The sequence below is a fragment of the Thamnophis sirtalis genome, unplaced genomic scaffold (genome assembly GCF_051295495.1).
Source record: "Thamnophis sirtalis isolate CommonGarterSnake01/CBP01778 unplaced genomic scaffold, rThaSir2_p1.2 scaffold_9, whole genome shotgun sequence".
In the NCBI taxonomy this organism is placed as follows: domain Eukaryota; kingdom Metazoa; phylum Chordata; class Lepidosauria; order Squamata; family Natricidae; genus Thamnophis; species Thamnophis sirtalis.
This window is the reverse complement of record NW_028261389.1, coordinates 73,503,789-73,518,738: the sequence shown is the minus strand read 5'-3', so window position 1 is coordinate 73,518,738 and position 14,950 is coordinate 73,503,789. Positions and strand designations below refer to the sequence as shown.

At 44.0% G+C, this 14,950-nt stretch overlaps 1 protein-coding gene across 1 annotated transcript in view; it reads right to left on the bottom strand.

The window, feature by feature from the left end:
- Nucleotides 1-1,559: 1,559 nt before the first annotated feature.
- Nucleotides 1,560-14,950, bottom strand: part of VWF (von Willebrand factor) — a 183,449-nt gene continuing 170,058 nt past the window's right edge. The window contains exons 51-52 of the mRNA XM_087722260.1: nt 5,338-5,435; nt 1,560-2,184 (exon numbers count right to left, since the gene is read on the bottom strand). Coding sequence (XP_087578386.1) covers nt 1,996-2,184; nt 5,338-5,435 — 287 coding nt within the window. The 3' untranslated portion in view covers nt 1,560-1,995. The remainder of the gene's footprint in view (nt 2,185-5,337; nt 5,436-14,950) is intronic.

The following is a 14,950-nucleotide window of genomic DNA, read 5'->3' as shown; positions in this document are numbered from 1 at the left end:
TTAGCACTGGCAAACAATAAACACTAGGTGGCAGCAGTGGATTCATGGTTTGGAGATCTCTTTGCTACCTTCTAGTGGCTGTGGATAGTTTTGCAGCCCAGGTATCTTTGGGCTACATCAGAGGGAAACAGTCCAGACACAACTGGGTGGAAACTGTCACTGAAATGGATTAGCAGCAACATGGTTGTGGACAACTCCTGCCCAAAAGATTAGACGGAAAATGTGCCTACATATGAATCCCATAAGCAGAGCCTGTTCCCTCCCTTCCCCCTTGGATTGAAACTCCCACTAAGAGTAAACCTAGACATTTTCCACCCACAAATGTGCTCATGTAGTAAAAATGGATGCCAAATATCTGAGTAACCAACCATTCCAGGCTGCTTGCAACTAATAAATCACGGCAATTCATTATTCACAAACAAGTCATTAGGACAAACAACTAGCATCGATTAAAAGCAAATAGAAATTAAACAAGTTTGGAAAATGCCAACAGCCCAATGAAATAAGATTTTAGACGTCAAATGCACAGTGGAAAACCCGCGCCTTGGCTACCCACTGAAGAGCATGCAATTTGGGCCGTACCCTGACCTAGGAGGAACACAAGGGTACCTTGTACCCAACCTTGCTACCAGGATGAACAGGGCAGATTGTCTCCTATAGGTCAGGGGTATCCAAACTTAGTGACTTTACGACTTCCTCTTCCTCCTATTGGCTCTCTCCTTCTCCTCATCACTTCCACTTTTTCTTCCTCTTCCTCCCTCCTCCTCCTCCTCTTCTTCTCCTCCTCTCTTTTCTTCTTCCTCTTCCTCCTCCATCTTCTCTTCCTCCTCCTTCTCCTTTTTCCTCCTCCTCCTCCTCCTCTTCTTCCTCCTCCCTCCTCCCACTTCTCCGCATCTTTTCCTCTTCTTCTTCCTCCTCCATCTTCTCTTCCTCCTCTTCTTTTTCCTCCTCCTTCTCCTCTTCCTCCTCCTCCTCTTCTTCCTCCTCTTTCTCCTCCCTCCTCCATCTTCTCTTCCTCCTCTTCTTCTTCCTCCTCCTCTTCGTCTTCCTCCTCCTCTTCTTCTTCCTCCTCCTTCTCCTCTTCCTCCTTCTCCTCTTCCTTCCTCCTTCTCCTCTTCCTCTTCCTCTTTATCTCTTCCTCCTCCATCTTCTCTTCCTCCTCTTCTTCTTCCTCCTCCTCCTCGTCTTCCTCCTCTTCTTCCTCCTCCCCCTTCTCCTCATCTGTTCCTCTTCTTCCTCCTCCTCTTCCTCCTCCTCTTCTTCTCCTCCTTATCTCTTCCTCTTCTTCCTCCTCTTCCTCCCCACCTTCTCTTCTTCCTGCTCCTCTTCCTTCTCCTCTTCCACTTCCTGCTCCTCTTCCTCGTTATCTCTTCCTCCTCTTCTTCCTTCTCCTACTTTGTGTTTAGTAAATGAATCAGACATTTGCCTCATCTCCTGCTGCAAAATGCCCTATTATTCATCCCTGATTCGCAACTCCCCAGTCAGAATGCAGATAGGAAAAATCCAATGGGCTCACACTGTAAACCCTTTTTAGGGGGAAAAAAAAGCTTTTGAAAGACTCAGCTTTTAATCCAATGTTTTATTGAAGCTTGTAACAGAAGGCGGATAACTCTGATTCGAAAGGGGAGCCAGAGTTAGTCATTCATCCTAAAAGTAACTACTGAAATGGAAAAAAAAAAAAACTATATGCTGAAAACCTTGTATCAGTTCATCGCATGGGTAGAAGTCTTTTGATGGGATGAACATCCATCCTCAGCACGACTCCAAATGATTTGAATTCTTTGGGCTTTTTCAAAACATGGCACCCCTGAAACAATCCAAAGTGAAACATCCCAAACAGGCAGTTTCTTCCTTGGCTGCTTGCATGGCTTTGATTAGACCAGTATCAAAATCCTCTCAATCCCCCCACCCCCCCAAAAAAATTACAGTCAGATTGTACATGTTCTGGCATCTGGAGAAAAAAGCTTGACATGCATCCCCTCTCTATTGGGGGATTTACGGCTGGCATTTCCGTGAGAGACATTCACACTCTCTGGCATTCAACACTTGGTGATGAACCAGGGAGCCATTGGCGCAACGCAAGGGGACATGCATGGCTTCGGTTGCGGTAGCCGAGCAGCAGGTGCAGATGTCTTCAATGTGGTTCAGGGTTATGTTATAAATGGCTTTGCTTGTACACTTGCCCTGAAAGAGAAAAGCGCAAAGGGTTGGAACTTAAAATCCCAATTTCACTGTGCAAACTGCTGGAAGGATGTTAAAAATTGAGATGTGGACAGACTGTGCCAAGCTGGTGGAAGGAATAGGGTGGCAGAGCTGAGGAGGAGGAGGAGGAAGGAGGAGACAGAGGAAGGATGAGGAGAAGAAGAAGAAGAAGAAGAAAAAGAAGAAGAAGAAGAGGAGGAGGAGGAGGAAGAATGAGAAGAAGAAGAAGAGGAGGAGGAGGAGGAGGAGGAGGAGGGGAAAGAGGAGGAGGAGACAGAGGAAGGATGAGAAGAAGAAGAAGAAGAAGAAGAAGAAGAGGAGGAGGAGGAGGAGGAGGAGGAGATGAAGAGAAGAAGAAGAAGAAGAAAAAGAGGAGGAGGAGGAAGAGGAGGAGGAGGAGGAGGAGACGAAGAGAAGAAGAGGAGGAGGAGACAAAGAGAAGAAAAAGAGGAGGAGGAGGAAGAAGAAGAAGAAGGAGGAGGAGGAGGAGAAGGAGAAGGAGAAGGAGAAGAAGAAGAAGAAGAAGAAGAAGAAGAAGAAGAAGAAGAAGAAGAAGAAGAAGAAGAGAAGGAAAGAGGAAGGGGAGGAAGAGGAGGAAGAGGAGAAGGAGAAAGGAGGAGGAGGCTTTGCATGTAAAATATTGCTGTTTTTGGGGGGGAAGGTTTTCCTACACAAGTGGTCCTTGGCTTACAATTAGTCACTTACAGTGGTGGGATTCAAAAAAAATATTCTACTGATTATGATGTATGGCATTTTTGCCAAAAACCAACACTTATTCCTGGGTTTGGGTACAAATGCTGCAATGAGTTTATTTAACGACTGCAGCAAAAAAAGGGCTGTAAAAATCAGGTGTGTCCTGTGATGTCCACATTGTGAATGCATCAAGTTACAACCCTCATGGTAGAGGCTCCATAAGTCGAGGACTGCCTATACAAATGCATATGGGCCGTGCCAACTGGCACATCATTACAAAGCCGACACAGAATAGAGAAGGAATCAAACGGGGGTAAAAACAAGAGAAGGAGTGATTTATCAAATGGTATATTTCAGGGAAGATGATGAATGATGTCCTACCACTCAACACAGAGGTAACTGGGGATTAAACAGCCTATGAACAATCATTTTCTAACTACATCCCCTTTTCTCCTTCTAGACATTCATAATCATCCATGACTTGATGTATTAATCTGCTACAAAAAATTGGCTGGTTGGACTGACCAATGGTAGGATTTCATGCAGGTACTCTTTGACTTACAACAGTTCATTTAGTGACTGTTCAAAGTTACAACAGCACTGAAAAAGTGACTTATTGTTGTGGCCTGCCGGTGGCCAGCAAAGCTGGTGGCAGACTCAGACAGTGAGGAGGTTGGGGAGGAACATGGGCCAGTCCTGGGGAAGGCTCTGATGAGGTCTCTGTGTCACAGGCAGAGAGGGGGCCAGAGCCGTCTGATAGTTATCAGCTGCCTTCAGGGTCGGATATCAGTGGGGCAGAAGAACAGCTGGAGCCTGTTCCCCACTGTGTGCATGCGCAGAGCTGCCAGGAGAAGGGAACAGCTAAGGAACAAGGACCAACTCGGGAGTAAAGCAACAGGTAGATGGGGAATGGCCCCTCCCATAGGGAATAAAGAGGAGCGAAAGGGGAGTGGAGTTTGCAGGAGACAGTTAGTTCAATTATTTAGGATGAAGATCTGTTCCTGACTTCTTGCCAAGTGGGTTCCTACTGGTTCGCACCGGTTCAGTAGAACCGGTTCGTCAAATCTACCGAACCGGTTAGAAGAGGTTCCACCAGTGGACCCAGAAAGCAGGCCACACCTATAGAAGAGGTTCCAAAAATTTTTGAAACCCACCACTGTGCTACAGCATGGAGTTTGAAAAATATCGGCCTGGCAGCTCTCCAAAGGTCTGTAATTGTGAAATCTCTTGTAAGACTGTTGGCCGGGACTTTGCTGGACAGGAATTCCCTTTAACGTAAGTAAAAGGGGTTGTATTGGGACGAGGAGTCGGCTTCATGCTTTTGGGAAGCCTAGGTCAGAACACTTATGACCATTTTTCACATTTATAACCATTGATGCATCCCCGTGATCACGCAATCAAAATCCAGAAGTTTGATAACTGGCAGGTATTTATAACAGTTGCAGTGTCCCAGGGTTATGTGATGTTTGAATGTTGAATGTTTGAATGTTTATTTTATTTATATGCCGCCCTTTTCCCCAAAGGGGACTCAGGGCAGCTCACAACTCAAACTAGGGAAGGGGGATACAAACAAAAATTAAAAACGACACAAAACAATACATAATTTAAAAACACACAACAGTCATACCATTCGAGACGGGGGGCAACGGTTCTTTAGCCCCAGGCCTGTCGGAACAGCCAGGTTTTAAGGGCTTTGCGGAAGGCCTGGAGGGTGGTGAGGGTTCGAATCTCCACGGGGAGTTCATTCCAGAGGGTCGGAGCAGCCACAGAGAAGGCTCTCCTCCAGGTAGTCACCAGTTGACACTGGCCGGCGGATGGAATTCGGAGGAGGCCTAATCTGTGGGATCTAATCGGTCTAGTGGAGGTAATTGGCAGCAGGCGGTCTCTCAAGTACCCAGGTGATCCCCCTTGACAACCTACTGTCAATGAGGAAGCCCAATTCACTTAACAACCACCTTACCAACTCAACAACTGCAGTCATTCAGTTAACAACGGCTGGCAAGAAATGTCATAAAATCTGGCAAAACTCAAAACTCATCTTGGGCTCAATTTTGATCGTGCGTTGAGGATTTTCTATAGTTTTAGGGTTAATCGGAACCAGATTTAACAGTTGGTATTCTACCGGTTCGGACTGTTTCAACCAAACCGGTAGTGGAAATCGTGGGTGTCCCCACTCACTCGCCCCGACTCCACCGCATCCCATTTAGGCATTTTTTTCACCAAAAGTGCATTCACCAAAGGCTGTGTGCATGCGCGGAGGTGGCGCGTGTGAGCGAAGTGTGAGAGAGAGCATGGGCACTCACATTCGCGAATTGGCAGGGAAGGTAAGTGAATGCCACCCCTGATCTGAACCATAATTTACTGCTCTGTGCAATTAGACACAAGCTCTTTGCAGTATGGGGAAAAAAAAACCCTTCTCCTTTGCTCTCCTAGGCTCCTTACCTCGCAGTAATGGAGGTTCAGCTGGTTTTCATTCACACAGTTGTCTACTTTCACAAATTCTAGCCTGCCTGTGCTTAGCCTGCATTCTGGCTGGACACCTGAAACGCAAGAGGAAATGTTAGTTGTGCAAAATTAACAGGGCATGGATTATCAGTCAGCAGCAATCGGCTTACAGCTTTTCAATAATAGCACGGCTCCTTTAAGAATTACGAGGATGACATTAGCTTTAGCAAATGCAGTGGCCTGGCAACTGGTCAGTGGTGGGATTCAAATAATTTAATAACTGGGTCTATAGCAATAGCAATAGCAATAGCAATAGCAATAGCAATAGCAATAGCAATAGCAATAGCAGTTAGACTTATATACCGCTTCATAGGGCTTTCAGCCCTCTCTAAGCGGTTTACAGAGTCAGCATATCGCCCCCAACAACAATCCGGGTCCTCATTTTACCCACCTCGGAAGGATGGAAGGCTGAGTCAACCCTGAGCCGGTGAGATTTGAACAGCTGAACTGCAGAACTGCAGTCAGCTGAAGTAGCCTGCAGTGCTGCATTTAACCACTGCACCACCTCTATGCCTTCCATGACAGCCAACCTGAACCTGGGTCAATCGGTTGTTAAATTAGGCGGGACATGATAGCAGTATTCCAGTATTTGAGCGGTTGCCGTGAAGAGGAGGGGTTGACTTATTCTTCAAAGCACCAGAGGACAGGACAAGAAGAAAATGGATGGAAGCTAATCAAGAACAGAAGCAACCTGGAATTAAGGAGAAACTTCTTAACAGTGAAGACAATTAACCAGTGGAACAGCTTGTCGTCAAAAATGGTGGTTGCTTCATCACTGGAGGTTTTTAAGAAGAGATTGGACAACACTTCGTCTGAAATGGCATAGAGTTTCCTGCTTGAGCAGAGGGTTGGACTAGAAGACTTCCAAGGTCCATTTCAGCTGTATTCTGATGCATGGATGGATGGATGGATGGATGGATGGATGGATGGATGGATGGATGGATGGATGGATTGTCAAGGAGAGATCCAACCTAGAACTAAGGAGAAAATCCTTGACAGTGAGAACAAACAGTGGAATGGCTTGCCATTGTGGATGCTCCATCACTGGATGTTTTCAAGAAGAGATTGGACAGCCATTTGTCCAGAATGGTATAGGTTCTGCCTGACTAGGGTGTTGGACAAGAAGACATCCATGATACCTTCAATTCCATTGTTCTATGTTCTAAGTATGAGGCTAAACTGGCTACAACATGTCACTGGTGTCAACTTGCAAAGCATCCCTGGTCTACTCTCGAGTTGCCATAGGGAAGGGGGATGGGAATACAAATTTTGCAGCTACAGCAAGGGAGCACTTCAGTCAAAACAAAAGCACATTCCAGCCATCCCTCTCCCAAGGCCATCACTGCGGTTACCCACAGTGGCCGGAGGGGAGTGATCTCTACAACCCGCAAAATTGCTTCGTTGGAGAATGTGACAGATGACGCACCTTGCGGGGGAGGGGGGAAACCTGGTTCAAAGCCAGGGCGTAAATTACATGGGGTCAGAGCTGGCTTCACTTGGGAACATGCCAACATGAAGCTGCTAATAAATAACTGGATTTCTTTTGAAGCTTGGCTTGAGGCTCATGATTTAATTAGAGCATCGGTCAGAACCATAGGTGGGTTGTTCCCAGTTCGGCACGGTTTGGACGAACTGGTAGCAGCAACGGCAGGAGGCTTTACCCACCTGCCCGGATGCTTTCTACCAGTAGTAAACCAGTTAGGAATCTACCACTGGTCGGAACCCTGACAACTGGGAGGTACCTATTTTGGAATCATGGCTTGAGATGATGGCCTGATGGCAGAACATGGGTTGCTTTAATCAAAGACTAGTAAAAATGCCTTTGGGCATAGTAAGGCAGGCTTGGCTAGGAGAGCGATGAACCAAATCATATGGAAGGACTGGAAGGAGTACAGATTAAAAAAAAAACAACTTATGTTTCGAACTGCAGAAAGTGGAAGCTTTGTTGAAATGAGACTTTTCAACGAAAAATTAAAATCCAGTACTGGTTATAAAGTTCAAAGCTCTCTTGGGCACGCTAAAGATTAGAATATGGAAACCACTACCGAATTACTGATAAGTGGAAATAAAATGGAGACCAGGTGGGAAAACTCCCCAGGCTGCAATACGGGAATTAAATGAAACAATTTGTTCAAGCAAGAACAGAAACATAAGCAAAAGTGAGGAGTTGCACAATATGTTTAAAATGTCCAAGCCAAAGGAAAAGAGAACCAGGTTGTCCTCAGCAGAGGAAAATATGTAAATGTAACAAAGGGTAGAGGGGAGGGAAGGAGGACAGTAGGGAAGTCAGGATGGAGAGGAGAAAGGAGAGGAACAGGAAAGGCAGAAGAAGGGGGGAAGGATAAAGAGGAGGAAGAGAAAGAAGAGAAGGGAAAGAAGGTGGGAAGAAAGAAGGAGAGGAAGAAGGAGAAGAAACTGGGGGAGGAAGGAGGGAGGGAAGAGGAGAGGGTAGTAAAGAGGGAAAGAAAGAGAGAAGGAGAGTTGAAAGGAAGGAAGGAAGGAGGGAGGAAAGGAGGGAGATTAAGAGAAAAGAAAGGAGGAGGGAAAGAGGAAGGGAAGGAGGGAAGGTATGTGAGAAGGAGGGGGGGACCGGGGGAGGGAAAGGAGGGGGAAGGAAAGGAGGAAAGGAGAAAAGAAAGGAGGGAAGGCAGGGGAGAAGGAAGTAAGGGGGGGAGGGAAGAAAAGGATATGAAAAGAAGAAATGAGGGAAGAGAAGAGGGAGGGAAGGAATAAGATACCTAACCTTTGATGTTTATAATGATTTGATAGTATGGGAATATCTCGAAATGTAGTTGTATTGTTTTTTACAAGTTATGGATGTTGTATTTTCTTTTTACCAATAAAATCTTTTTTAAAAATTAAAAAAAAATGTCCAAGCCGTGGAGAAGGACAATTTGATGAAGGAAATACAAGGAAAGGAAGAGTCAGAATATTCAGTTTGGAAAAAAAAATATTTAGTTTGGGGGAAAAAAATGGTACAAATGGCCAGATGATAGAAACAAGAAATAAGAAATTGGGAAATGTAAAATTAAGGTATAAGTGGAACAATTAGGATATAGAGATAAGATAGAGGGTAGAAGATAAGTTAAGATATATTAACGTAAGAAAAGTAGATACAATACAATATAGGTAATATAATAGTCTGATAATTGAGGAATTGCGTGGCACGACAAAACCGCGCTCGACTAAAGCGCGCCCGATTAAACCGCGTCGCTGACGTCATCAACAGGGCGGCAACAGCGAGCGTGGAGAAAGAAGGGCGCTTTAAATAGCGCTTTGAAAGCAAGCCGATTCAAGTTAAGGTAAGGGTTAGGTTTAGGGTTAGGTTTAGGGTTAGGTTTAGGGTTAGGTTTAGGGTTAGGTTAAGGGTTAGGGTTAGGGTTAGGGTTAGGGTTAGGGTTAGGGTTAGGGTTAGGGTTAGGGTTAGGGTTAGGTTAAGGGTTAGGGTTAGGGTTAGGGTTAGGGTTAGGGTTAGGGTTAGGGTTAGGTTAAGGGTTAGGTTAAGGGTTAGGTTTAGGGTTAGGTTAAGGGTTAGGTTAAGGGTTAGGTTAAGGGTTAGGTTAAGGGTTAGGTTAAGGGTTAGGTTTAGGATTAAGTTTAGGGGGGTTAGATTTAGGTTTAGGGGTTAATTTTAGGTTTAGCGTTTACAGCGTGCTTTTTTCTCCGCGCTGTTGTCGCGCTGTGATGACGTCAGCTACGCGGTTTCGTCGAGCACCCTTTAGTCGAACACGGTTTTGTGGTGGAACTGAGGAATTGTACACGAAAAGGAGTAAGAAACAAGATGTCCACAAATGTAAAATTGAAATGTTTAGGAGAGGAAACAATAACTGTCAAGATTCATCGATATGTAACTGCTGTAAGATGGAACATTTAGTTCCTGTGTTGTTTTAAGTTATGTGCTTGTCTTTGTTGGTCTGTTTAAATCGTTGGCATTTATCACCAACAAGATTGGCTAAAATATACCCAAACATGAAGCTGACCTGCTGGAAGTGTAAAAAAGTACAAGGGACTTATTATCACATATGGTGGGCCTGCCCGGAAACACAAAAATATCGGACAAAAATTTGGAAATGGGTGCAAGAAATTAGAACAGATAAAATACAAACCCGAAATCTTTCTACTGGGAATAATCAAAGGGAAATATACAAAGAAAATTAAGTACATATTAACACATCTTCTAACTACAGCTAGAATAGCATTTGCCCAATGCTGGAAACAAAATAATACCCCCTCGGACGAATTAGTGATTAAAAAAAACCTTTGGATTGTGCAGAGATGGACAAATTAACACTGAAATTAAAAGATAAAGAAGAGTCGGAATATTATGAAATTTGGAACAATTGGTACAAATGGCTGCAAAGCAAGAATAAAATTAATTAAGCCAAAAAACTATATATAAATATATATAGAACTGTGTATAAAGGTGTGTAAGTATAGAAGCGAAATATTATATACATCTACAGGTATGATGACATAACAATGTTGATGTAATGACTGTAAGGTGTTGTAGAAGGGAAAAAATAATAAAAAAAATCTGCTAAAAAAATATTTTTTTCCATAAAAATAAATAAATAAAATGTCCAAGCCTGGCTCAGGAACCCAAATGCAGGCGCTTAACAGGCTTGTCAAAGAAACCAAATGGAACAAATAATAATAATAATAATAATAATAATAATAATAATAATAATAATAATAATAATAATATAAATTGCGGCACAATTCAGTAGCACAAATGATCCATTGGAATTTGTGCAAAAATTATAATATTAAAACAGCAACAAACTGGTGGGAACATCAGCCTGAAAAAGTCACCGAAAATCAGATGGTCAAGATCTTGTGGGATTTCCGTATACAAACGGACAAAATACTGGCGCATAATACACCAGACATCACACTGGTTGAGAAAAATAAGGTCACAATCATAGACATTGCAATACCAGGTGATAGCAGGGTCGCCGAGAAGGAACATGAAAAAATCGCAAGATACCAGGACTTAAAAATCGAAATTCAACGACTATGGCACAAACCAGCAGTGGTAATTCCAGTGGTAATTGGCACACTGGGTGCTATTCCAAAAGCACTGGAATTACATTTAAAACAGTTAAAAATTGACAAAATCACCATCAGTCAAATGCAAAAAGCCGCACTGCTTGGATCTGCACGCATATTACGAAAATACGTTACGACGTCCTAGGCCCCTGGGTGGGGCCCGACTAGTAACCAATGCCAAATCCGGCGAAACAACTGGCCGCTGTGATACAATTGTACAACAACAACAACAATAATAATAATAATAATAATAATAATAATAATAATAATCAGAAAAACAATATTGCTGGTGGTGTCTAATGGGAATAAGGAGATATTGTGGCGATGCTTTCTAAAAACAAACGACACACCTTTCAGGAAATATTGGTCAGGTGGGACCAGGGGTGGGTTTCAACTGGTTCGCGGCGGTCCCTGCGAACCGGTTGGTCGCCGAACCCAGAAGTAAGTAACTTCTGGGAACGGCGAAGGGCGTGCCCGCCTGCGGTCCTTACCCGGTTTTGATGAGTTCTGCGCTTCCACGCATGCGCAGGATGCATACAGCGCCTGCGCGATCGTCCAGGAGCAGCTGGAGCATCGCGCAGACGCTAGTACGCATGCATACACTGCATGCATGCACGAGGATGCTGCCGGCCCTGTTCCAACCGAACCAGTTGGAACGGGGCGAGAAACCCTCCCCTGGGTGGGACCATTTATTCCAACAACTTCGGGGAAACCCTGCCACCACAATGTTGCACTACAATAAAGTTGCCAGATCCCGGTGCAAAGAACTAGAAACTGTGTCTCTTTGTTGACATCAAGTAGGTCTTTGGGTTCTTACTTCCAGATCTGGTGGCCCTGTTGCTGCTTGTGGAGGTTTCATTTGCTCATCTTATTTTAACTGATTGCTTGTGGTGGCCCAGATAATTCAAGTCCAGAAGAAATAAATGAAGCTCAACAGAGATTAAAAATGGGCCCGGACTACAAATCCACAGTGATTACAAAATGGGGCTATAAGTACTGTTGTGGCTCGCCAGTGGAGCTGGTGGCAGACTCAGACAGTGAGAAGGTTGGGGAGGAACATGGGCCAGTCCTGGAGTCTAGGGAAGGCTCTGATGAGGTCTCTGTTTCGGAGGCAGAGATGGGGCCAAGACCGTCCAAGTTGGAAGCTGCCTTTGGAGTCGGCCACCACTGGGGCAGAAGAACAATGGAGCCTGTTCCCAATATGCGCATGAGCAGAGCTGCCAGGAGAAGGGAACAGTTTAAGGAACAAGGGCCAACTTGGGAGTAAAGGCACAGGTGGACGGTGAATGGCCCCACCCGTGGAGAATAAAGAGGAGTGAAAGGGGACTGGAGTTTGCAGGAAACAATTAGTTCAGTTTATTAGGGTGAAGATCTGTTTCTGACGTCTTGCCAAGTATTGTCTGCTACAGAGTGGCGTTTGGAAGATATCAGCCTGGCAACCCTCCAAGCCTGATAAAGGTCTGTGGTTGTGAAATATCATGAAAGACTGTTGGACGGAACTTTGCTGGAGAGGAATTCCCTTTAACCTTAATAAAAGGGGTTTTATTTAGTTTTATCAGGATGAGGAGTCTGCTTCATGATAGCAATAGCAATAGCAGTTAGACTTATATACCGCTTCATAGGGCTTTCAGCCCTCTCTAAGCGGTTTACAGAGTCAGCATATCGCCCCCACAGTCTGGGTCCTCATTTCACCCACCTCGGAAGGATGGAAGGCTGAGTCAACCTTGAGCCGGTGAGATTAGAACCGCTGAACTGCAGATAACAGTCAGCTGAAGTGGCCTGCAGTACTGCACCCTAACCACTGCGCCACCTCGGCTCTTAGATGATCTTGGGAGGCCTACGTAAGAACAAGTACAATGGATGAAAGGCCCTTCACAGCGCTCAGGAAATGAGATAGAAAACGGGAAATGATGGATTAGCAACGTGTGCAGCTGTCAACATTTAATCCCCCCCCCCTGTTTTCCTGGATCACATGAAACCTAATTTACAAATATATGAGCAGATCAGATTCTGTGCAAACAGTGGCAATTCTTTCAAATCTACTGTACTTTGATGAAAAGAAGGACCATGGGAGACATGATAGTGGTCTTCCAATATCTCAGGGGCTGCCACAAAGAAGAGGGAGTCAAGCTATTCTCCAAGGCACCTGAGGGCAGAACAAGAAGCAATGGGTGGAAAGTAATGAAGGAGAGAAGCAACTTAGAACTAAGGAGGAAATTTCCTGACAGTGAGAACAATGAATCAGTGGAACAACTTTGCCTCCAGAGGTTGTGAACATTGGAAGTTTTTAAGAAGAGATTGGACAACTATTTGTCTGAAGTGGTGTAGGGTTTCCTGCCTAAACAGGGGGGTGGACTAGAACAATGGTGGGATTCAGCCAGTTCGCACCTATTTGGGAGAACCCGTTGTTAACTTTCTAAGTAGCCCAGAGAAGTGGCTGTTGGAAGAAATCTCCTTTTGTTTTTCCCCACTTTACAGGGCTAATCCTGTAAGGAAGGCAGGGAGGAAACATTCTGGTGTTGTTTCTAGCCTAATCTTTATTGCTCTGCTTAGAGAAACTGCCTCTCCGGTTAACCCTTATTACCATTGTAACAACTAAGGCGAAGTGCCCATCGACCTGAGTGACATTGACTTGGCCACGCCCACACGATCATATGACCACCGAGCCCCGCCTACCCAGCTGGTCATTAGGGCAGAGAACCGGTTGGTAAATTATTTGAATCCCACCACTGGACTAGAAGATCTCCAAGGTCCCTTCCAACTCTGCTATTCTATTCTATTCTATTCTATTCTATTTTATTCTATTCTATCCTTCCTTAAGCATCTCCACACTTTAATTCTCGCAGGAAAAATTAAAAAACCTTGCTAATTAAGTTAATCAGAGAGCACCGTTCACTAACTTAAAGGCTCGAGGTGAGCTGGAATGCGATAATATCCGGGTAAGCAACCACGAGAATTATCTTGGAGTTGACTTGGCTTTGGTTACAGCAATTACTGGGCCAAGGTTGGGATGCCTCCTGGACAGACCATCTTTTATTTATTGACAGATGAACTCAACAAAAGGAGGGACGAGGGAGGCAGAGCGGAGGGCGACGAGCTCCTTGACATGTTGACCTTGTCACAAGGGATGGTTTTCAGTGCTAAACAAATTCCGTAATTATCTACCATACCATTTGTCAACCAAAGCTTTTATTGAAAGGTAAAAGTAAAGGTTCCCCTTGCACAAATGTACCTGACTCTAGGGGACCGTGCAAACACTATTCCTTACGCATTAGATGCAAACACTATTGCTTACGTATTAGATGCAAACTCTATTGCTTACGTGTTAGATGCAAACACTATTGCTTACGTATTAGATGCAAACACTATTCCTTACGTATTAGATACGTAATACTTTGAAATATATTGTGCATAGAATTTTTAAAAATAGTTTTACTTCAATTTATTCTCTGTGGAATAGTTTGAAATGTTTTACTTCAATTTATTCTCTGTGGATTCTTTTTTTAAATTGTCTTAGACTATTTAAAAAAAATATTCTATCCAAAAACAAAATACCAGCTGCAGTTATTCACTTAAGAACTGTGGCAAAAAGGTGGCATAGTGACCAAAGTTACAATGGCATTGAAAAAAGTGACTGATGACCATTTTTCACACTTAGCGACCATTTTTCACACTTAGCGACCGTTGCAGCATCCTCATGGTCACGCGATCAAAATTTTGATGTTTGGCAACAGTTACAATTTATATTTGTAAATTGTAGTTATGTTGAAATAAAAAAAATATTACAATACTATTTTTGCGTTGTATGAACATTTTTGTTGCTCCGTATAAAATTTTTAATCAACCACCCCCCCCCCCCCCGGGTCAAAGGTGTCCCTCTTTACCAATCTGAAAATCTGGTCACTTTATATTAGATGCAAACACTATTCCTTACGTGTTAGATGCAAACACTATTCCTTACGCGTTAGATGCAAACACTATTCCTTATGTATTAGATGCAAACACTATTCCTTACGTATTTGATGCAAACACTATAGCAATAGCAATAGCAATAGCAGTAGACTTATATACCGCTTCATAGGCCTTTCAGGCCTCTCTAAGCGGTTTACAGAGAGTCAGCATATTGCCCCCAACAATCTGGGTCCTCATTTTACCCACCTCGGAAGGATGGAAGGCTGAGTCAACCCTGAGCCGGTGAGATTTGAACCGCTGACCTGCTGATCTAGCAGTAGCCTGCAGTGCTGCATTTAACCACTGCGCCACCTAGGCTCTTAGGCTAGGTGGCGCAAACTATTGGCTTACGTATTAGATGCAAATACTATTGCTTACGTATTAGATGCAAACACTATTCCTTACGTATTAGATGCAAACACTATTCCTTACGTATTAGATGCAAACACTATTCCTCGTGTGTTAGAATCAAACGCTATCCCTCATGTATTTGTAGGCAATGCTCTTAATTTCAAAAGGGGAAAGCTTGCATTATGCCATTGCCACAGGC